A 24,495-nucleotide genomic window follows, 5' to 3' on the forward strand; every position below is an offset into this window, starting at 1 on the left:
ACATTCCTCGGTTGGGTACAGCATAGCCAGATGCCAAGGAAGTTTCTTTTTCTTCTTAAATCATCATATGCCCCAGACCAGTCTCACAACAAACCCTCAGAGATAAAATTTCCTTCATTATCCATCCTGGTTCCTGCCCACTGGTAAATGAAACACCCAAATATATTTCACACAGATATCTAAAGTCAACAAATGGAGCCGTATGAGCTGGTTTGAATCTATTTTGTAAAATGAAGTGCCAGGGCCTCAAGCACCCCTGCAGCTACATTTTAAACCAGATTTGTATGAAGAACACAATTTCACGAGTGAAAAGATACACAGTATCAAGATGATTGTCTAATTCTATTAAAGACAGCGTAAGTATTGACCTGCTATTAACGAACATAACCATTCCATTCTGAATGCAATCATTCAGCTTCTTGACCCTGCTCGGCCATTCAACAGGATCACAACTATTCCGTTTGTGTTTTGATTTCCACATTCCCATCAAACCCGGATAATCTTCGATTCTGCTGCCAAAACAGGAATCTATCCAACTCCATCTTAATATTCAATGATCCAATTCCCACTGTCTCCTAGGGCTGAGACTTCCATAGTCTCACACCAGTCTAAGAGTAAAACGTTCTCCTCACCTCTGTCCTCAAGGGGCACTCCTAATTTTTAAGTAGTGCCCTCCACTGATTCTGGACTAACCACTAAAGGAAACATCCTTTCCATGTCTACTTTGTCAAGATCACTGAGGATCTTGCATGCTTCAAATGAGTCACCCTCACTCCTTGAAGCTCTAGTGGATACAAGTCCAGCTGTCCAACTTATCGCATTCCAGGTAACAATCTAACAAACCTGTACTACACTGCATCCAATGCACTGGCATTCTTCTTTAAATAAGGAAGCCAAAATTGTGCACAGCATTTGAAATGTGGCCTCAGCAATGACGTGACCTATAACATCCTTACTTTTAGATTCAATGCTTCTTCTAATAAATGCTAGCATCTATTAGACTTCTTGAATACTTGCTGTACCTGCATAGTAACCTTTTGTAATTGATAAGGCAGAACATCTAGATCCCTCTACACCTTAAAATTCTGCAGTTACTTTCTGCTTAAGAAATATACCGCATCTTTATACGTCCTGTCAAAGTGAACAATTTCACATTTTACAACATTATATTCCACCTGCCAGATTTTTGCTCACTCATTCTCCCTATTGCTGCCTATCTCCAACTTGCTTATATCGTTGTCACAACATCAACTCCTACCCATCTTGGTGCGGTCTCAAATTTAGGAACCATGCCTTCGCTTCTCTCTTGTAGGTTATCCATGTAAAATGTGAACAGTGAGGCCAGCACAGACCTCCATGGGACACCACTCATCACATCCTGCCAATTAGACAAAGATCAATTTATGCATACTCTCTAATTTCTGCCAGCCTGTCCACGATAATATGTTACCCTCTACACCACGAGCTTTTATTTTCTGCAATAACATTTAATGTGGCATAGTACATCTACAGACTCTCCTTTATCCAGTTTCCATGTTACTCTTTCAAAGAATGCTAATAAATTGGTTCAACATCATTTCCCTTAAACAAAATCATGCTGCTTCTTCCTTATCAACTTGCATTTTCCTAAGCAAGCGGCTATAATCTCTTATGGTCGCTTCTAGTGTCTTCCCCACAACAGATGTCAAGCTGACTGGTCTATCACCTTCTGTTTACTGCCTTCCTTCCTTCCTTCTGGAATAGAAGGCTTATATTTACCACTTTCCATACAAATGAAATATTCTGTGAATCTAGCAAATTTTGGATGTTTGACACCAACGCAACTACTAACTCATTAGCAAACTCCCTTAAGACTCCAAGAAATAATCCATCATCTCCAGGTTTGTTTTTCTAAACTTCACATGAAAAGTTTGAGATTGATTCATATCACTGACTTCATTGCCAATTCATTTTCACGCACAGTTTCACCTACAGAAACCTTTGAATGAAGCTCAAAGAAAGAAAACAATGCTGGAGACACAGTTCCTCATCTTACCAACAGGCAGCACATTCACAAACTGTATATTGGGTTATATATATCTTGAAAATCTCAAAATCAAAACACTTAGCAGAATGATTAACGCTGAATACCCATTGTTCAACAAACTTATTTTCTCTAATTGAGATATTTCCTCCCTTTTCCCAAATATCTCGAGAAGATTCTTGTGATTTGTCCATTTCTCATCTGTTTCCTGTATTTATTGAATATATTTTCAACTTTTTTAACTTAAGACTACAACAACATCATAGTTTGTGACACTGACATTCAGTAACTTCATCTGCTGACTGCCATTTAAGCTGTGTAATAAGATCTCTATACTAAAAGTTAACACAGGTTACTAAAAATAACAAAAACATTCAACTTACATCCATTAAGCTCAAGTGAACTCCAACCAGATAGGGCATCGGGGCACTGGGGACAAAAAAAAACAACAAACTTTACATGTTGAACGAAGTATTTATACTCAGAACGCACAGACTAAAAATCAAGCATAGAACAGTTTGGTAAACATTACTAGTGCCATGGAATGTACCCTGCATATTTGTAAAACCTTTAGTGTCATGTCTACTTCTATCCTGCCATCATAGGCAAGTGGAAAATGATTCTGTGCAGTAAATGAGAGCTAATTACAAAGCAGGAGGGGAAAGAGAAATCACCTTTAATCAATTTTTAAGACCATGTCTTAAAACAATGAGATAAGGGGAAGCATCTGAGACATTACTCAAAAAACAGGGTTGACAGCATTTAAAAATAAATGTAGGATACATTACAAAATAAAAGTAGTATTTGACCAAGATTTGATTGCATTCACAAAATTTTGAGTTTTATTTATCTCAGAATTACTTCACATACAAAACATCAGCCAAAAACTTTCACTTGTAGTATAGTGCAAGCCAAAACTGTGCACGCAAAACACACATTTGCATTTAATGGAAAATATGATAATTTATGAACTAATGCTTCTTTGGCACGCAAAACACAATTGAGATGGGTAACTGTTAACAAGGCCTGCTTTTGCAGAAGGATTTTATTTGTTAAATATGTGATTTCCTGTAGCAATTACTGTCTTAACTTGCCTGTTCTGCATAATGTAAAGTAACAAATAATTGCTCCCATCTCACAAAACCATGCTTGTGGAAAAACTGCTGCTCAATACGGGTTATCCTGTAAACAGTAACTCTGCTGTAATAAACAGAACTGTAAAACTGCATCTGGCTAAGGACTACCAAGTGATCAATTTAATGACAGATTCTGATACGATGTTCCCATTGCAATACTGCACTGACAACTCCTTCATTGGTTTCTATGTATAACATGATAGGTGGCTTCTGAAACACATGCTGTCTACACATTAAGGATTAGCATTAACAGTTGCCCATCTTTAAATGGAGGATGGATATATCAAGCACAAATATTATGCAACTGAATTATTTATGTCTTGTTCATCACAAAATGTAGGGAAATGCTGATTACTATTTTCATCGTTCAATACGGACTGAAAGAGACAACGAAAGGTGCAAAAATCAGCCTGCACTTCCAGTTTGCTCTGCTCTTCCAGTTACAGTTCTTTAGTGCAGGAAATGGGTTCTACAGAAGCTAACTTGGGTTTTTATGAATGGTTCAATTGTTTCTCCCTCTTCCACCATATCCTCACTATTTACAACACACACAATGTAGTCTCTAGCCAATAACATTTTAATCTCAATTTCTGAATAGTCATGACTAGCTTAATTTGTGTAAACAGCAACATAAACCTTGCCAGAAATGTAATCCCCAGAACACTTCACCAGTCCCCAGTGAATTTGGAAGACTGGCATATAATACTGTATGTATTCTAGTGTTTAAACACAATAACTTCATTATGTATTTATATATGCAATTCAATGCTTTTGAGTTCTGATCACGATGTTTATAATCCTTTTATAAAATGTCTACTGCATAAACAAGCTTATTGTAAATGGGCAAACTGGCACAATTATGATTATTGTTGCGCTTTTAAATAAAAGACATCTATATCCTCTTAGTTTGCGAAAGAATTAACATTCTTCAGAGCAGGAAATTTAAAATACAATTGTTAAATTTTGCAAAATCCATAGTCTGAACTTAAGCTCACTAACTGCCCACACATGTCCATGGTAGCCAAAAATCTGTTCGGTTCAATGCAATCAAAATGAATTTCCTGCAGCAATTATACAGAATCTTGCGCCCTAAGCATATTTGACAGTATTCAATCATGATCTGATCTATGTGCCATATAATACAAAAGGCAGAACACATGCCAATTCAAATCATTTTCATTTACAGCTAAGATAACGCTGATCAGAAACTGTCTTCATATTCCACAATAAAAAAAATAATAAATTTCAACTCTTCACATAAGGCGCTTTAATTTGCAATAGCTGGAAGTTCAGTCCAAAATCAATTTAGCAGCTGTAGCATTTAAAACAAACAATTTTTAAATTAGCACACAGCATCAGCCTTACTGAAAAAGCAGATTTCTCGACAAAGAATTGAATGTTTAGTTGTCTAATAACTGTGACTATCATTTCACAAATTGCTGTATTTTCATTAAGGAATGAAGGTGCACCAAGCATGCCTTCAAAGCTTTCCTGCTTTTAAAGGAAGTTCTCAAGATTTAACATTGAAAATCTGCTGAATAAGGAGTTCAAATCTGAAGTTAAATGCAAAGTAAACAATGGCATCCTACAATTTTATCATTGAACTATTTGCAACAGAAAAAAATACCCCAGAAGAGACAAATTGGGAAAATGCTTGCATTAGATACCCTGGTCCTGCTGACTACATTTCCTCCATTCAGGCTAACTATCCTGGCCTAATCTAACCTAAATAAGACTTTAGTCTAGGTAGGCTATGTTTTCGTGATAACTGATTGTTTTATTAAGTTTGGCTAAATCTATGAAATACCAACTATCACCATCAAGGTTCTGCAGCAATATATTCTGTCCAGAGCTGTGACTATTCAATCCAGCCACAAAAAAATGCTCCTTCCTCATACGTACTTTTGATATAGTTGACAGTGTTAAAAGCCATTCAACTTGCTGTCCTCAATGGAATCCAAGAGCTGTTAGACTTTGTTCACCAGGATCAGACTTCTCTACCCAAATCACCCACGATTCCAAAAGCAACAAGTTTTCCTCTCAGGCCAAGTGGCTCCAGGAATACTTCTCCTCTTCCTCTTCAGCTCATGGATTACTTGTGCATTAAGACAGAGGCCCTTTCCCTCTGCCTTTTTCCCATCAAACAAAAGTTCAAAAGACTGTCTTGCCTTAGCTCTAAATTTTGAGTTTTTCACCTGTATTCCTCATCCATCCACTGAGCTCATGGGTCAACACTTTGCTTCTTTAACCATATGATCACTGAGGTGCTGATCACCAGTTTTCCTTCCTGGTCCCAAACTAGCTGAAATCACAAATGTTCCCAGACCTTAAAGCACAATCACCCATCTCACCTGCAATCCCCTATTTGAACTTTTATTCGGGCTTCTGTTCCTTCTGGAAAGCTCAGCATGTCAATCACTCAGATCATTCTAGCCTTGGATCCTACTTACGGAGTGTTGCTTTTTAAAATCCCTACAAGGCCTTATCCATTCTTAACTCTTTAACCACGTACATCCTTCTCAACATTCAGACCATTCGTCAACAACCCCGACTACACCATTGATTCCTTGTCCTGGACCACTTAAGCTTCATTCTAAAATTGTCTGCTGAAACTCTTCTTTAAACTTTTCTCACAAACCCACCTCTTCTGGCAGGTCTTTGGGACACTCTCTAAAATTTGTTTCTTAGGCTCCATATCTATTTCCTTACAACTCCATGAAATATTTTTGACATTAAAGGCTATTTATACAATTCATGGGAAAAATTGTACACAACCTTCTGTCTACAGTGAATGAAGGATGGACCCAGTGTACGTATGTATCTATACAGATTGTGGAGCTTGTGATGAATGTGCATCCACCACCAAGTTCTGAGGAAGGGTCATTCGACCCGAAACATTAACTCTGATTTCTCCCCACAGATGCTGCCAGACCTGCTGAGCTTTTCCAGCAATTTCTACTTTTGTCACCAATAAGAAGATTGTCTTTTTTTTAAATTTGTTCATGACATGTGGACATGACTGGCCAGGCCAACATTTTTTGCCAATCCCTAATTGCCCAGAGGGCAGTTAAGAGCTGAGTATGTTACTGTGGGTCTGGAGTCACATGTAGGCAAGACAAAATAAGTACGGCAGACTTCCTTCCCTAAAGGACATTAGTGAGAAAGAGAGGATTTTTCCAATTCCAATTCTTTTCCTGAAATTTGTCTCAATGATCAAGAAACTGGAGAAATGGAAATGGTTAACAATCAGGTGCATTATTCTATTTATTCCATTGACATAAAGCAAAAAAAAACTTTCAGAATTTTGTGTCAGCATCAATAGTTGGGTGGGAAGGACCTTACTGGCCAATACTGGTCTCAAACAAGTGCTCAAGTCCTTATTTGTATACTGAAAGGACTTAATGCCTGTTTCAGGCCTGACACTGCACACCGATTTCTCAGCCTTTATCAAAACGATGGATGGTGCATTTCTGACTCAGAATGAGCATGGGATTCCTGTCTGCAGTTAGTGCTGATCTTACAGCCACTGTTTGTCATCTGTTACCACCACCTTTTTATTTTCCCTGAAACCAAATACCATGAAGCAACAATCAAATGCATAGAGAATGGAATTATTTACAATAATCTCTGATTTTGCAAAAGCAGACTTTTTTTTTCTGGGCAATATGTATTTTAGAAGGAACCCTTTAATTAGGTGGTGCTACAAATCACTGAGTTGAAAAACACAGTCATCTGCTTTTGTGGTCCATCCACTTAAAACAGACTGGTCAAGTGTTTGCAGAGGATCACATATTCATCAACTGGAAACATTGCACATTCTTATTTTGTTGTACAGATAAAAATCAAATGAATGGCAATAAATTAACAGCTTCTGAGCCAGTTTTTTAAAGATTACTGCAGAAATCAACATTTCAGAATACATGCAATAGTCCAACTCCTCGCTCTCATTAAATAGCCAGGAAAGGAAAACTGGGATTCCCTGGGAATTTGCACAGAAGTCATCATAACGATTCTACTGTGGCTAGGATATTGCTGAAGGCTTTTTAAACAATAAGACAATGTCACGGTAATGTACTTACTCCCTGTGTTATCTGGACTTTTAAAATCTGCAACAGTAACTATAGCAGGATCTCCAAGGTAGATTAGTAGCCTTACCAGCAATAGTCCAGCAGGTGGGGAGGGAGCACTGGGATGTAAATATGTTGCCAGTACATTGGATAAAGCATGGCAGCTGATGCATGAACACAAGCCGTTAACTGGAAAACAAGAAGATAATATTGAAACAAATTCCAAAATCAATTGATTAAACCACAGCAAAGTGCAAAATAATCGACTGTAAGCCCTTATGTTAAAAATGTTTCACAATAAAAACAGAGTATAACAGTGAAAAGGTCACATCTGCACCATAATTTGCTCATCCTCAGGATTAAAACAACATGATTAAATATGGAAAAGAACAGGGTCTGAAGGCTCCTGAGGGATATCATTAGGGCAAATTGCCAAGAATGAAACATGAGCCAGCCAGGAGAGTCTCGAGGCTGAAAAAACACTGAGGGATTGAAGTGTTCGACAGTTGGAGCTATGGTGATGTGTGAACTGCAGCTTTAGGTATCAAGAGAATTTGTTCACTGACACATGGAATGCCACTATTGACCAGCAACTGCCCGAGCTAAACAGCTGTACAGTTGAAAGCATAAATATATTATGGCTTTTCATCTGCAGCCAATGCTCTTGAACTGACTTACTTTCTATTGTGTTATGGTATGGACTGCACACAAAAACAATGAATCCTGCACTTGTACAGGTAGATCCAAAATACTGCAAAAATACAATTTTCCTGCTCCAAACATGCCTGTATCCTTCCATCTGCAAATAATCATTTCGGAGGGGGGGCCTTCACATGAGACACACTGACTGCTGGCTGAAAAGGCCAATCTTCAAGAGGCAGATTTCTACCACAAGTGTACAAGTAACCACGTATCATTGTGAGTTGTTGCTTTCAGCATTGGATTTTGTCGCCAAGCTGCATTAGCCCACTGGTTATTATGGTGGTGCACACCAGCCCAAAGGAGTGTTGCTATTTTCCTCTGACAGAGAGTGACTCACAGCTGTGACCATTGATGTCCAAAGCCTTCCTGCCATATTTGCAAGCATCCTTGAGGTGGAGCTTGGTGTTGTCCGACTCCAACTATCCCGCCATGCTAAATGTCTTTAGCCATGCTACCTTCTTCCAACCTGCACACTTATCTGAGCAAACAAAACACCTCCCTGTTCCATGAGTGCAATCCTGGCAACCCCACCTTTGAGAAGACTGCCACATTGTAAATCTATTCTGCCAGCATGTGCCACAGACAGCAAAGATGAAATTTGGTGCGCTTATTTTCTTGAATAGCTATGCATCACAGCCACGCAGCAAGTTGCAGAGATCACAAGCCTTACAAACCATTAACTAAGGGTCAGTGGTGGTAGCTGCTTTCCTTATGAACATGTCAAGCTTTGCAGATTGTTAGATGGTTGATCACTGCCAACCTGAGCAAAGTAACTACTTCCAGTGGGGTGTTACTTAGTGTGATCAGGGGAGGAGATACACAATGAACATGATTTTCTTGGCACTTACGGTCAGCGAGTTGAGGTACAGATATGGGAGAGTCAAAGCAGGAGTCTTTGTGGCCGAGTTTCCATGTGTGTCACTAACACAGCATCATTAGTGGCAAGGAATTCTCAGATAAAACCATGTCGTTTTGTCTTCACTTTCAGCCTTTATAGATTGTACATAATAGTAAACAGACTACAGGATGGTATTTCTAAGATTGCATGGCAAAGCAGGCCAGCTCAATAACCAATTAACAAATAACCCACAGTCTTTGTTACCAATCATACATTAGCTTTACATTTGAAGCTTTATTACTTGAAGCATTTAGTTTAATCCCAACAGCATGTGTCATTGTATTTGCTTTCTACCTACCATGTACAAAACATTGATCCCCACAAAAAAGCTAACATTATTGATTTAAACAGCACAGTCTCCACTTCAGTGAACAGAACCTAAACATGGAGTTACCATGTCTTCCCTTTCAAGCTGTTTGATAGAAAGCTTATGCATAAATCTTACGCAAGATTTAGAAATTTAAAATTACTTCAGGTTAGAAAATATTGAGCAACTCTCCATATGCTGTCTCAAATCACAGCAGAAATAACTAATGCGGATTCTATTCCGACAAGTATGGAGTTTTAATTCCTTATAGGACTTGCATGCATCATGGTACTTGGTGTAAATTTTATTTTTGCCCCTGAATACACTAGCATTCCAGCAGAAAGCATGTTCTTCACGTTGAAGGACTTCTATTAGCCAACACTGCTATTCAATCTCCAATCTATTAACATCTTGTTTGTTTTACTGTTTTACTCAGTCTCTTTGCATTTCAGCTACACTGAGCCTACAATGTCCAGCATCTTCCTCTAGTTTGCTGCTGCAGTGGAGTTCATTTAAAATCTCTTCATCACCACTCCCTAATAATGAGCCAACAGTCGACATATCTTAAGATTAAAACTGCTGAAAAGTTACAACAATGCTGGGCTATTCAAGAAAATCACAGACCAACAGCAACAGTTCAAAGCAGTGAGGCAGAATCTATTCTTGTTGGGACGTCTCTTTGCAATATTAGATACAGTGAATCTCCAACTTATAACGAATGCTTTAGCTTCTAATTAAGTTCTGTAGGAAGGACCCAAGGTGTCAAAATTCATAACTTTTCTCAGACAATGCTCCATTATTAGATTATGCTTAAACTGAAGACTACAAAGCACAAAGAAACACCAAGCATAAAGTAAACATCAATAGTATCTTGCTCCTAGTACATCTCCAAATTTAATTTTGGACTTGTAATTAGGCATGACAAACCACAAATTTATTTTTATAATCTGAGACACAGCAGATCTGTAAAGTAATTTTATATAAATAAAACAGAATTTGAATAATTCCAAGAGTACTGAATGGAGCAGATTTGACACCATGTGGAGTTAGAACACTTTTTAAAGAAAAATAGAAAAAAATTGTCACAACACAGCTGATTCCTCGTGTACTTTGGCAACGTATGCCATGTTTCCTAGCAACACTCCTAACGAAGATCAATTAAACAAATGTAAATCATTTTCTAAGGACTATTACATAAACACAACCCTACTCTCCATAAAAAGTTCACATAGGGTTCTGTTGCTAATAAATGTATTTTTAAAACAGAAATAGAAGTTATTCATTATTCATAATGAAATAAACATTATGGAGATTTCTTTTATTCTTGGGAATTATAATACAATTTTACGATGGTACACAAAGCTATTTACCACTATGTTGAAAATGCCTTTGAGACTTATTCAAAGGTTCTAGAGCTGCAAAGACATTAGCCAAGCAGTTCTAGTGCTCAGAAGGGAGTTGAGCGTTCAACACAGAGGTAAGTACCTCCATAAACAATCATAAAATTGTTATAAATAATAATAAAAATGCACTGGTAGCTTGAAGGTTGCGGTTATATCAGGGTTGAAATTTGCATTGAACACAGATATTAACAGATGCTGTTGAAATTGAACAAAATCTGATTAACTTGTGTTACAATCATCTCCCAAAACACTCTAAGGGTCTTCTGACATGATAATTCATCAGCAACATGTATTATAAGTCTCTGCGTGAAGTGCACAAGTCTGATAAAACGTAAACATTGATTATTTCTACCGTCTTGTTGAGAAAATATTGAATGAACTCTCAGATGGCAAAAGGAGTTCAAAAAATATGTACACCACAGTGATTGCCCCGTGACTTGAAGCTGCATTTAAAATTACAGCCCTATAATACATTCTTTGTACAAGTCCAATTCTATTGTCCAGAACAACATTCTTGCCAGTATTCAATGAATGTTTTGAAGAAACAGATGCAAACGTCCAAAAACTCTACACCATTTCAATTAATTCCTGTTAAGTGTGAACAGTGCACAAAATGGTGAAAGAACAGAGCGAGATCTAATCAGAACAGGGAGAGTTGAACTCCACTAGCTAATCCTACATCATTTCTTGATGTTACATTTGGGACATAATTTCTAAGTTGTACTGCAAATTTGGCATTGTCACTAACCTTTGTGGATACAACACCATTTTAGTACATTTCATTTCAAAATGCACAGAAAAGTCATATGTCAAGTTTAAACTCTGAAAGACACCATCTTAAACTACGTTGACTTTAACAGCAGTACCAGTGTGTGTGGAGGTGGTGCCGTGACAGTGTTTTTCAACTTTTTGTGCAAATAGCAGCGACAACAGAGTACGTTGAGAGTTAATCCGAAGCGGGTTTTTGAAACATGCAATTGCAGACACCAGTCTGTGCATGTCACTGTGGAACAGCGTATGATTCTGACTCGTCACAGAGGTATCCAGCAGCCATGTTAGCACAAGGTAGTCAAGTGAATTAAAATAAAGATTAACTTTACTGCCCTGTAAGGGATGAGTATGCCTCACTTTTCTAAAAATCACATCTTGCTGCCACAGTACTGATCAATATCCTATTTCCCCTAAAAGAAACTGCTTTTTCATACAAGTCTCATCAGTCTTCCAAATCTTTGCTTTGCATGCCATTTAGCACTTTGACTACCTCTCACTCTACCCTCCCCATCCTATCCCCTACCAGCCAACCCAGGTCATAAAGTTACAGCCCCTTTGACATGGCTAATGCTACAGCTAGCACTTAGGCTAACTTCCAAGCAGGAAATGGAATGTTGTTTGCTCAGTGGTCAACTACACAATATTGCTGGTGAAAGAAACCCACCATGTATTAGTTTGAACCTTTTTATAATTATTTAATTAATATTCTTGAATAAGCTAAACTGAATATTCTTATACAATACTACAAAACACAACTGTTGGCCCTTTTTATGGTTGTTGCAATACAACAACCATCCCAGAGGTTATAGAAATGACTGGCAATGCTATATATAACCTGAAGCTGAAAGTTAAAAATTTTACTGCACACTGGAGCTTAGTTTCTCAGTTTTTTAGGCAGTATTTTAGAACTGACATTCATAAAATTGTAGTCTGTTGTTGGTGAAATACAGTATTTTATTCCAAGCACTTGCTGGAGGCTCAGTGATTCTCTGAAATAAAAACTCCTGTTCATTGAGAGATCAGTGAGATGGCAATAGATTTCTGTTCCATCAACAACTGATGCCCCTTAGAGAGCCCTTTAACTTTCTTCATTGAGCTTATGGACACAGCATTAACTCCAATTATGGGCCAAAATTTTTTAACATTGCTTTCCACAACACATTGCTGTCTGGAAACAATCTGCTATTTTGTTACCTGTTGATTCACTTGAGCTAACATCAGCTACTTTTATTTCTGTGCCAACAGAGCACTAGTGAATGAAAATGACCACTGAGAGTTCCCAGTTGGTGAGGCATTCAATCACACTGCTTATAAAAATCTGACTTTTTTACTTCAGTGTTCCCCAAAACAAAATAGGGGCCAAAGTACATGGAAACTGCTGTACATTTTTTTTTAAAAGAACTCCCTTCATTGGGATGATTGTATTTTGTTTAATTCCCCCAACATGAGCATTCCTTGGGATAAAGCACACACAATTTCTTGGGATATCTCCAAATGCCATACAACTGCCCATCATCTTACCACACTTCTTGTATGGTGTAGAACAAGGGTCTGGACCCTCTGGCTTCATAACTCATTGAGAGGTCATGTACGGTTCCTGACCCAGACTGACCAAGCCCATTTTGATGGTAATTAGATGGTTTGTTTCTTTTCTAAACCTTCTGCTAACATTGTATTTGTGAGAAAGTATATTTTAACTCACAAGTTTTGTTAAAACCCACGAAATGCTGTTCAAATGGGTCTTGGAATTTGTTTATCATTATGATTGGCACATGAGGAACAACACTATGGTTCTGAAGATATTGCTTTTTTGACTAAATTTTTTACAATGATTCATGTTATTAGGGTTATAGTGCATTGGTCTAAATAATGTCTGTGGTGAGCATGAATTGGCGCTGCTTTTGGTCTACAACTGAAGCACCGGTGCAAAGTGGAACAGCTTTGCAATGGCACTATAGACAGTATAAACCTACCAGATTGAATCCATTTTAACAAGCACAACCCTAGATTAACGCACCAGAATCTATTTCAGCTTCATAACAATTAGATATAAAAGTGTTTGTCTTGCTTTTTGGAATCAATAGCAAGGAAGCAAACGTCTGCCTCGGTGTCTGATTGAAGTAGATAATCATGAAATCAGTCCTTCCGTAGGAAAATATTTGTTGACAAGGTTTTAAGTATTTATTGCCCCAAATTAGTCTAGGAAACTTGCTGAGTTTGCAGGAATTGTGTTTTATTTTTCAAGTGTGAAAGATGTGTAACTGAAACTCCACAGGGGTGAATCATTTCCAATCTAACAAGTAAAATAAACTCACATCTTTCTCCTCCATAAGGAAGTTATTTTCAATACCTGCATTCATGTCATTTATGAATTTCTGTACTTTTTCTCCAGATGATGCAGCACAATTGCAGGTAGGTTGGTTGCTGCAGAATGGACGGATATAATTTTGATTGTACAGCATTTATAAAAATAGCTGATGTTCACATTATTTGAGATTTCACTGTTTGAGATCTGTTGAAGGATTATGACCACCACTAGTATTTATTACAATGTTAGAATTCATATTTATGTAAATTACAAAGCTGTCTCTTTATTTCAAAACAAGAGCAGAATTTGGTAATTAGAAATTTAACATGAATAATATATTGTTGCCTGAAATTGGTCTTTTGATTAAGTGTAGTGATGTAATAGGTGTGGTTTAGTTGCAATAATTCTCATTAGACCCAACCAGATATCATTAGAACACAATGTGCAGTCAGCTCCTGACCCAATGAAACTCTCAGTGGCAGCATGACATAACCAACCAGCTTCAGAGGCCACATGGACACTGCAAACAAGCTGCTGTCTTGTCCCCAAGGAAACAACCTTTCAGCAGTCAGCGCTATGAAGTAATGGCTCAGAAAACTCCTGCAACTGACTCCAATTATTTCAACAAGGCCTCAAGGCCAGAAAACGGTCATGATTTATTTATAAGCAAGGCAGAGGGTTTGAGAATCCGGACAAAAAAAAGTGGCATAAAGAGACTGATTTACAAGGTGAAGAGCTTTTAACCGATTGCTTTTTTGCCAGCTCTTCCGTTCTGCCAAGATGATGCCCTGTACATAATACTGGACTTACTAACCGTACACATACTGACAGCATGTCCATGTATAAACAACCTGCTTGGGTGCCACTGTAGGTTGCAAATGATACACTCTGGTTAGCATACGTCTGACAGGATGATGAGAAGCCTCTTGTCGGCTGCAGGCCAGCCAAAGTCTCCTAGACAAAATGCACGACCCCAGCTGACTAGTTAAAGGAAGCCTGGCATGGTACAATTATACAGGCATATGACAAGCCTACATGGCTGACTGACTTGAAAACTGATGACGTGGCTTTAAACCGTGGTAGTCCTTACCTATTGTCACAAAACACCAATAAGTCAGCTTATGCACTGTTGTAAAACCATGACATATTCCTCAGCCTCAAGTATGCAAGATTGCAGCTTGATCTTCAGAACAACTTCAGTGGCACGTTCACACGCAGCTAAAACCTGAATACTGCAAGCAGAAATCAGTAGTCCTGCTCGTACCACAGGTAACTATCATCTCACGCCTGAAGAAAACCTGATGATTGCAGCTGCTTAGAAATAAAGAAGTATCATTCCAATTGAAGGTTTTTTTGTTGTACACTTCTACAGTTTTGGTGTTAGCAGCAAAAAAAAATCCAGACAGCGTTGAGAGAATAACTTGAAACATTAGCCACAAATCTGACCAGGTTGCAATTTTAAAATAGTATTGATACTTGATCCCATTGCCAGCATCACTGCTCTGAAATAATGATGGTTACAGCAATAAGCCTGGACAGCACTGGGAATTTTGAAAATTCTAATTCAGGCTCTAGTCACAGTACATCAGAATGCAGATTCGAATACAACCAGCAGGATGCAGTTTAAACTAATACGGGAGCAAGAACAAGAAGGGTCTCCCTGCACAATTAGCTCTAAAGTTAAGGTTGTCAGCTTAACTGCAAAGATCACCAGAAAGCTACAACTTTTCAGTCAAACTGTGAAGGTAACAGGATCGATAACAGTTCTGTGACTCAACTCATCTTTAAATAGTTTGTATTCCATCTGAGAGTAGACTTGAGACTACATTAAATTCATATGGATGTTTTTGAAATGTAATGTCTGACTTGATTGAAAACTTAGTTAAATCTTAAATGAGGCAAGTGGCTGTTAATTTGAACTCGAAACTGATCGAGAAAGAAATCAAGTATATTAATCAATGTAAAATGTTACAGCATAGAAAGCCTCATAGATGCACACGCTGAGTTTATGCTTTATTTCCTGTCTCGCCATTTTAGTTCAACACTACTTTCAACATATTGCACATTTTTTATTTTAACCTGTATGAATAATTCCCTCTTCTTTATCAACATGCTTAATAGTATTGCTATCCTGGACTCTCAATCCTCTGGGTCCAAATCTTGGAACTCCCCTCTTAACAATACTGTGAGCATACCTACACTACATAAATTGTAGAGGATCAAGGCGACAGCTTACAATCAATGCTTCAAAGGCAATTAGAGACAGGCAGTCAATGCTGGCCGAGTGAGTGACGTTCATATCACATGAATGAAGCAAATAAAACCCTCAGATCCATTCCATCATTTATTGTAGTTGACCTATACTCCAAACTGAACTTAGTGTTCTCTATCCCTTGATACCCTGAGCCCGTAAAAACCTTTTCCAATCTTGAAAATGGCATTGGCCTGGATTTTGAGGAACTGAGTTCCAGATTCTTATTAATACATGTGCAAAATGTTTATTTTCAGTGCAAAATGAAACCTAACTTTAAGACCGTAGTCCCCTCCATTCTGGATTTTGCCCATTAGAGCACAGTATCTCTGAATCTCCCGTAACAAATTCCTGACGAAAATTTAAACACTGAAATTAGATCAACCTTCCATACTCGAGGCAGCAGAAAACAAGCTTATTCGAATTACCACTGCAGTTTCAGCTGTTACATTTTTCATTTCGGCTAATCTGGAGGCAAGTTTTATTGCAAATTTGTAGAAATGTTATATGACACCCCACACGAGCTTTATTCTAAATTAATGCGATTTCATTTCATTTCAGTTCCAGTTAACAGTATACACTCCAGGCATCTCTTGTATTCTCTTTGAGCTTGACTGTTCTTTCTGTTATAGAACCCAGACTAACTGCACTGGGCTCGGCATTTTGTTGTGGTCTCCAAATGACCTTCTTTCTCAACACCACTGGAGCATTCACTCCTGCCCACTTGGGTCTTTGAAGGCTGGCAATTCTGTTTCCCCACAAGCCGGCATTCCTAACTCTTTCCTTCACAGGTTTCCCAGCAGTATGATGGTCGGGAAAGGAATGCGACAGGGTCTGAGGTTTTGAGGACAGAGATCAGGGAAGTGAGCTGGAATGGCATTCCTTCACATCCTTTAAGCTGCCATCCTGCACCCCAAAGAGTACAATCACACACACACCACAAGACCATAAGAAATAAGAACAGAAATAGGCCATTTGGCCCCTCCAGTCTGCTCTGCTAGTCAATAGGATCATAGCTGATTCGACATTCCTCACATCCATTTTCCCGTGTTTTCCCCGTAACCTTTCATTCCCCTGCAGACGAAGAATCTAACTATCTCGGGCTTAAATATACACAAGGTCTCTGTGGCAAGGAATTCCAAAGATTCACACCCTTCTGAAAGAAGAAATTCCCCCACATCTCAATGTTAAATTGGTGTTTGTTTTTTCGGAGGCTGTGCCAGAAGGCCAGTGGCCCTGACACAAATTCCCATGGAATGGTCCTCCTGCAAGATGTGGGAAATCAGGGACACTTCCAGTCCCCATGGTCACCATGTGTGCAGGAAGTGTGTTCAGCTGCAGCTCCTGATTTGCCACCTAGGAACGCCTAGGGTTGCGGATGGGCTCACTATGGAGGATCCATGATGCTGAGGACGTTGTGGATATCACATTTAGCAAGCTGGTCACACCATCAATAAGGGCTACACAGACAAAAAGGCATTGGGTGACCACCAGGAAGATTACTGAGCACGGATAGGCAGTGTAGGTGTCCCCTGTGACCAAGCCCCTCTCAAACAGATGTACTGTACTAAACGCTGTTGGAGGATGGCCTCTCAGGGGAAAGCAGCAACAGCCTAGTAATGAGGAAGGATGTCCTAGAGGCCATCTAGGTACAGCTTAGTAATAAAAAACGGGCAATTACCTTGCTGGGATTATACTACAAGCCTCCCAATAGTAACAGAGGATTTAGAGGAGCAGATAATGTAGGCACATCACAGAAAGGTGAGAGAGAAAAACAGCATTATAGTTGGAGGAGGATTTCAACCTTTGTGACATTAACTGGGATTGCCTTAGCATGAAAGGATTAGAAGGGATAACATTTTCAAAGGGCATCGAGGAGAGCTTTCCAAGTCAGTGCGTATATAGTCCAAATAGAGTTGGGCCAATACTCGACTTAATTCTAGGGAATTAAGCTAGTCAACTGAATTTTTGGTTGAATTTTCAGCGGGAGAGCATTTTGGAGCTAGTGACCATTACTCTGTCAGTTTCAAAGTCATGATGGAAAGCGATAAGGATTGTGCAGAAGTTAAGTGTCCAAACTGGGGGAAGGCCAATTTCAATATCATTAGACAGGATCCAGCAAACAGAGACTGGGAGTAGCTACTCGCAGGTAAGTCTGCATTTCAGAAGTGGGGGTCTTTTAATAGTTGTATAATGAGAATTCGGATCCAGCGTGTTCCTCTAAGTGTGAAGGGTAAGGGTAGCAATCCAGGGAACCCTGGATGTCAAGGGATATTGAAAGTTTGATGAAGAATAAGAAGGAAGCATATGTCAGATATAGCATATTAAAAACAGGGGAAGTCTTCCAAAAGTGTAGGAGGTTGCTTAAAAAATGAAATTAAGAGGGAGGTCAAAGAGGGGCCATGAAATATCTTTGGCATATAGGATCAAGGAAAATCCCAAACCTTTTAAAAGTATATTGAGGGTAAGCAGATCACCAGGAAAGAATGGGACCTGCTAAAGATCACATGGTGAACCCGCGTGTGGAGGCGGTGGACATGGGTGGGGTCTTAAATGAATAATTCTCATCTGTATTCACAGTGGAGGAATACATTGTAGCTGGGGATTTCAGTTCCAAGATAATAAGGTGGAATTGTTATATGTAGTAGCAGAAATGCAGGTGCATAAATCCCCAGGGCCCGATGACACGTATCCCAGGCTGCTATGGAAAGCAAAGGAGGAGATTGCTGGGGCAGTGGTGGAGATATTTAATACCTTACTGATTACAGGCAAAGTGCCAGATGACTAGAGGATAGCTAATGTAATTCCTTGGTTCAAGAACAGCAGTAGGGATAAGCCAAGTAATTACAGACCAGTTGTGCAGTATGACTCTAAGGTACAAAATTCTTTCAACTTGTGCTACTCACTTGAAAATCAACTTTCCAACCCAACTCTGTGGCTAAAAATGCTTCTGCAGCTCTTGATGGCTTTCTTCACCACCACCAGAAAGGAAGAAGAATGCTAAAGTAGTCAACGCGATGGCGTGGTGGCACAGTGGTTAGCACTGCTGCCTCACAGCGCCAGGGATCCAGGTTCAATTACAGCTTTGGGTGCCTGTCTGTGTAGATTGCCAGGTTTTGTTTGAAAGAGGCTACATCAAGGTGGCTTGGAAGGGAAAAAAAGCAGGAAACAGGGTTTCATGTTGTCCCTGGTCCCTAGGATCTGAAAAATGTATTTTAAAATCAGGTAAGATGTCAGGACGTCAAGGCAGTCTCCATTCTCCTGCATTCCTTCCACAAAAAAATATAAGCTGCAGCCGTGACAAGGGTCAGGTCACCAAGCCTCAGGTCCCCACTGCCATCTGGAACACAAACCCAAAGTCTCGGAACACTTCTGAAGGAAAGAGGCAAAATATAATCGATTCTTTTCTCTGTATCCTTGCAAACCCTTCCCAAAATGCAGTTGGGCTCCAGCATTGGATCACTCAAACTGTAGACCCTGTGTACTTCCCAAAGCCCTAGATTTTTAAAAATTTAATTCACCCAAATCCTTCTGATGCATACTTTTACTTGTTTCCAAGTTCCCAGGATTGTCACATCAATGCTTCCAAATTCAACAACTTTGACAATGCTGTCTTCAGTCTGCCTCTACTAAGCCACAACTCCTCCATTGCTGTGACTCAATGCATCCAAGCCATTTCTTCGCATCACAATTGCTTGTAGTGTAAACATTTGCAACAGTAAACTCCCCATGAAAACGCTCCCAGACACAAGAAACCCACTCAGTCTGCTTTCTGGCGAGCAGATCTCCCACACTCAGTGCTTATAAACCCTGAGATACATCTTAATCCCTCAAGACCCCAGAGAACCATCTACAGCAGGCTGTGCAAACACGACCCCAAGTTGTGATTCTCTCGATCACGTTTTCACTGGCTGAGACCACTGTTCACTCCCAGAACATCACTCAGTACCTTTATATTCAGGAACTGCTTTCTCATTAATTCCAGACCCAAGGATTTCCCTTTCCCAATGCTGCTAGATCATGACCTACTCTGCTCAAAGAGGTGCATGCAAGATCTAAAACTTTAGGTAAACCAAAGTAACAAGCTGTATTTTCACTTTAACATAGTTAACCATCAGGAGGAGTTTCATACAAGTGTTATCAAACAAAATTTAACATCAAGCCTTCTGAGGAGATATTAGCTTATTCAAAGAGTTAAGTTTCAAGAAGGCTATTAAAGGAGGAGAGACAGACCCAGATAAATTTATGGAATATATTCTAACTGTTAAGGATCAAGCAGTTAAACACACAGCCATCAATAATGGCGAGATTAAAATCAGGGATGCACAAGAGGCCAGAAACTGGAAGAACACAGAGATTTCGTTGTAAACCTGAGTGAGTTTACAGAGGTAACAGGAGCAAAGCCATGGACGGATGCTTCATATCATTTTCCCGTTGTGCTTGTTTTACTTGATGCAAGAACTGTTAAAGTTGTAGAATGCTGTCAATGTTTCCCCACATACATTTTCACTAACCCAGTGCGTTATTTCATCAGTGAGCATCTAAAATGAAAGTGCAAATCAGGCTAAATTTCTGAGAATGAATGGTTAACAAAGTAACATTTTGTGAGGACCTTGCTTATAAATATTTCAGAAAGGTGGTCAATTTCATTTTTAAACACCTTTAGGTTACAATAATTTAAACGCTATTTTGCATCAATCTAAATCATTAGATTGGCACAATTTGAGTGCTTTTTTTGCAAAACAATTTCAATTTCCTAGTCCTGTTAGAAAACTATTAAAAATATATTCAAGTTCTAAATTTCCTGCCAGTACACTGCTCTGCTAGTCGGGAGGGGACTAAAGAGTGATCCATAATTTATATGACACAACACTAACTCTTTCAACTATAGGAAGACTCTTTAAATAATTCTGAAATAAAAAATTGGGGTGGGAATGAGGGAAGAGAATTCTGCAAAATTTGTAACATTGAACAGATTAGGGCTCTTTTCTCTGGAAAGAAAAGGATTGAGGTGTTATCTGTTAGAGAACTCAAAGATTATGAAAGGGTTTGACAGGTTAGATGTAGAGGAGTTGTTTTCACTTGCGGGGGAAATCAAAGTGAGGAGCCATAAATCTAAGATAGTCACTAATAAATCAAACAGGGAATTCAGGAGAAACTTCTTTACACACAGAGTGTGATTAGAATGTGAAATTCTTTTAACATAAGCAGTGGTGCAGAATCAGAGAATTGTTACAGTGCAGAGGCCATTCAGCCCAGTGTGTCTGACCCAGCTCTCAGAAAGAGCAATTCATTTCATGCCAGATGCCATCATCATGCACGTTCTTCCTTTTCTGATAACAATCTAATTTCCCTTTGAATGTTTCTATGCATTCCAGACCTTAACCACTCACTACATGAAAAAGATTTATCTCGTTTTGCTTTTTGTTAGCTGAGACAGATAGCATAGATAAATTTAAGGAGATGCTACGAAAGCATGAGGGAGAAAATAGTGCCAGGTTAAGCTTTATACGTATAGATGAAGTGGGAAAATTGCTACAGACCAGCTGGGTGACATGGTGTAATTCTGTTCTGTACATTCTATGTTAAAATGGTGCCATGAATAAACAGGGTTAATTGAATAATTTTGCTCCAGGAGAAATTAAAACATGCACAGGTACATGTGCAACTCTGGTCAAGGAAGAGGCTATTTAACATGTGGAGTGTTTCAATAGGCAAACTGCACGATTCAGTTATGATTCCAGCAAATAAGTGTGAGATGAATTCATTGCTACACACATGACTGAATAGTGTATGAAATATCTGGTGGATAGAGCATACGACAACATAGCTACAAATAGAAAAACAATCTTTTTTTTAAAGAAAGCTATGCTGTCAAAATTAGATGAAGAGCATGTAAAATGTTATACTTAATAAGTCTGAAACTAGAAATCAAATTTGCTAAACATCGTGCGTTTGGTTTGAATCTGAAAGTTTTGGTGACAAAAAAATCAAAACAACCATTTTTATGTTTTTGTCCATTTTCCAGTTATCAAGTTATATTTACTTCAGTTTCTCATGATAAAATCTAAAGCTTCAAACCTACTTATAGCAGCATTCTAAATATTTACAATTAAACGAGTAGAACAAAGGTTGAATATCAGTGTGAACTCAGCCAACAGAAACCAACCTGATATTGCAAAAAAAAAACCTATTCCAGAATCTATGGAACCATAAATCTCCGGGATAAATTTGAACAATGTTTCTCCCTCCCATCAGGAAATCGTGGAGCACAGACCTTGAACCACTCAGGTTCTTATCACCTGTTACCCTCCGATACCAGCTGCAGCTAGACGATAACCGAGGATGACATCACAGTTCAGTCTGTATGCAAGGTTGTAAACATTTCACACAAAGTTTCACGATAACCACTGTTACTACTCCCTATGGGGAATAGCCTTTGGCAAAGTTTGGGGGCGGGGGGGGGGAACAGGATGAGTAGAGAATCCTTACAGAAGTACTTGAAAATGGTTTTCAGGTGACGAAAGTACAAACAACAAGCAAAATGAGGCTGGAAATTTGAAACAAAAATAGAAAATGCCGTCAGCTGGCACAGTGACTCAGTGGTGAGCACGGCTGCCTCACAGCGCCAGGAACCTGGGTTCGATTCCACCCTCGGGTGACTGTGCAAACTCCACGCAGACATCCTCTCCGTGTCTGCATGGGTTTCCACTGGGTGCTCCGGTTTCCTCCCACAGTCCAAAGCTGTGCAGGCTAGGTGGATTGGCCATGCTAAATTGCCCGTAGTGTTCAGGGATGTGTCGATTAGGTGGGTTATGAGGAATGGTTCCTAGTGGGATGCTCGGAGGGTCGGTGTGGACTTGTCAGGCCAAAGGGCCTGTTTCCACACTGTAGCGATTCTATGATCTATGACCGCTCAGTTGGTTAGGCAACATCTACAGAGAGAAAAGGCGACGTAATACTCCCAAGTACCTGCTCATTTTGATACCCGAAATGTTAATTGGTTTGTACTCTCTACTGTTGCTGCCTCACCTACTCAGAGTTTATCAGACTTTCCACTTTTGTTTCAGTTGGCAAGTATCTCAAGTTCTGACGTGCATCTTCCCAACATACTTGCTAGGATGGTACATTTGTTTTTCTTAACCACAGCAACCAATTTTATCCTCAACTCTTTGCAGGGAAACTAAGGTCACTGAATTTTGCCAGCCAGGGTAAAGTATTTCCACCGCGGAGCAAAACAAGTGGTAATCACCCTTAACTCAGTCCAATTGTAAATTATGCCTGAACCATAGAAAACAATTCAAATCTGAGCAAAGATTAAAACTCATGCCACAGAACAAAGGTCGGAGCAAGGGATCGATGTAAGAGGAAAGAAAGAAGGCTTATTAGTGAACTATTACAGAGGATTCAGATATGTGCAATATTTATTTTATTATATTTCACCTTGCACCAGAAATGATAAAGAGTGTGGTGATTTGAAAGGGAGGCTCTTGAAAAATAATGAGGGAGCTGATTATCTTAGTTTCAGTGGCCAAGATTGCAGCTAGCAGGAAGACAAGTTGACAGAAAGACTGGAGTGGTCTTTAAATGCTTCAACACATCCCACTTGCTGCAGTGATTCGGGGAGTTCACAACTTCATGAGCATGGATAGAAGACAAGGATAACATCACTAACAGACAGGAATTCAGTCTCTGGGACTCAATATAACCACAATATTAGTCACCGGCAGGGGTGCTGGAGAGACTGAGATTCACTATGAAGGTTTCTTAGGAACCGAAATCTTATAAATAAGCCTGAGAAAGAGGAGAGAATCTGAAGTATCTTTTGTAAAACAAAATCCCTGTAAATAAACAAAGTGGCCCACCTCTATTGGAGTAAATCTGTTTCAATCCTCATAACTAATTTGCAGATCCAACTCCTGTGAGGTCTATTACTAAAAGCTGCTCTTCCTCATTCTCAATCATATCATATTGGACATTAAAAATCAGAAGTTCTCTGAGCTGATCTGTAATTTCACTAATCTATAGAGACAGTGCATTTTGTCTTATAAAATGCATAAAAAAACTAATTTCTAATGAGGTATAAGACCTATCTAGAAATAAGCCTTTTTTTCCCAATGCTTAAAGGCCTGCTCATTTTAGCTGTCGAGCAAATAAGTGGCTTTGAATTACTGAAGAACTATAAACAGGCCTTCCAGACACTTGGTTCCACTACGAATGCAAAGCCTTTAAACCTGATAGAAATAGCCCCACTTCAATCACAAAGCATTAGCAGCTTTTTTTTTTACAACAGTAATATCACATCTTCCTCAAACTGCCAGTCAGAAGCAGAAATCAATTTACTTATTGCAACTTGAAGTAACCATTATCATGGTCTATTGCTTTCTCTGAAGTAGTCATGGCAGTACAAGATTCAAGTGAGCAAAGAACAAAAAAGGCCCTCAGGTAACTTCGACATTAGCAACAAGACAGTTAAATGAGCTCTGAAGAGTCAAAAACCTCTCAGCTCGTGATAACAAGCAATAATTAATTTATCTGAATACAGCTCAAGAGACCTCGTACAGCTTGAACTCTTGTACACAAGCCAAAGCCATTTCTCACACCGTGCTTTGACATTGTCTAACAAGAG

At 39.0% G+C, this 24,495-nt stretch overlaps 1 protein-coding gene across 1 annotated transcript in view; it reads right to left on the reverse strand.

Moving 5' to 3' along the window:
- Nucleotides 1–20,295: 20,295 nt before the first annotated feature.
- dennd1b (DENN/MADD domain containing 1B) overlaps nucleotides 20,296–24,495 on the reverse strand; it is a 172,472-nt gene continuing 168,272 nt past the window's right edge. Inside the window, exon 11 of the mRNA XM_048602244.1 lies at nucleotides 20,296–20,407. Coding sequence (XP_048458201.1) covers nucleotides 20,312–20,407 — 96 coding nt within the window. The 3' untranslated portion in view covers nucleotides 20,296–20,311. The remainder of the gene's footprint in view (nucleotides 20,408–24,495) is intronic.

This window comes from Rhincodon typus, chromosome 10, assembly GCF_021869965.1.
Source record: "Rhincodon typus isolate 14 chromosome 10, sRhiTyp1.1, whole genome shotgun sequence".
Taxonomy (NCBI): Eukaryota; Metazoa; Chordata; class Chondrichthyes; order Orectolobiformes; family Rhincodontidae; genus Rhincodon; species Rhincodon typus.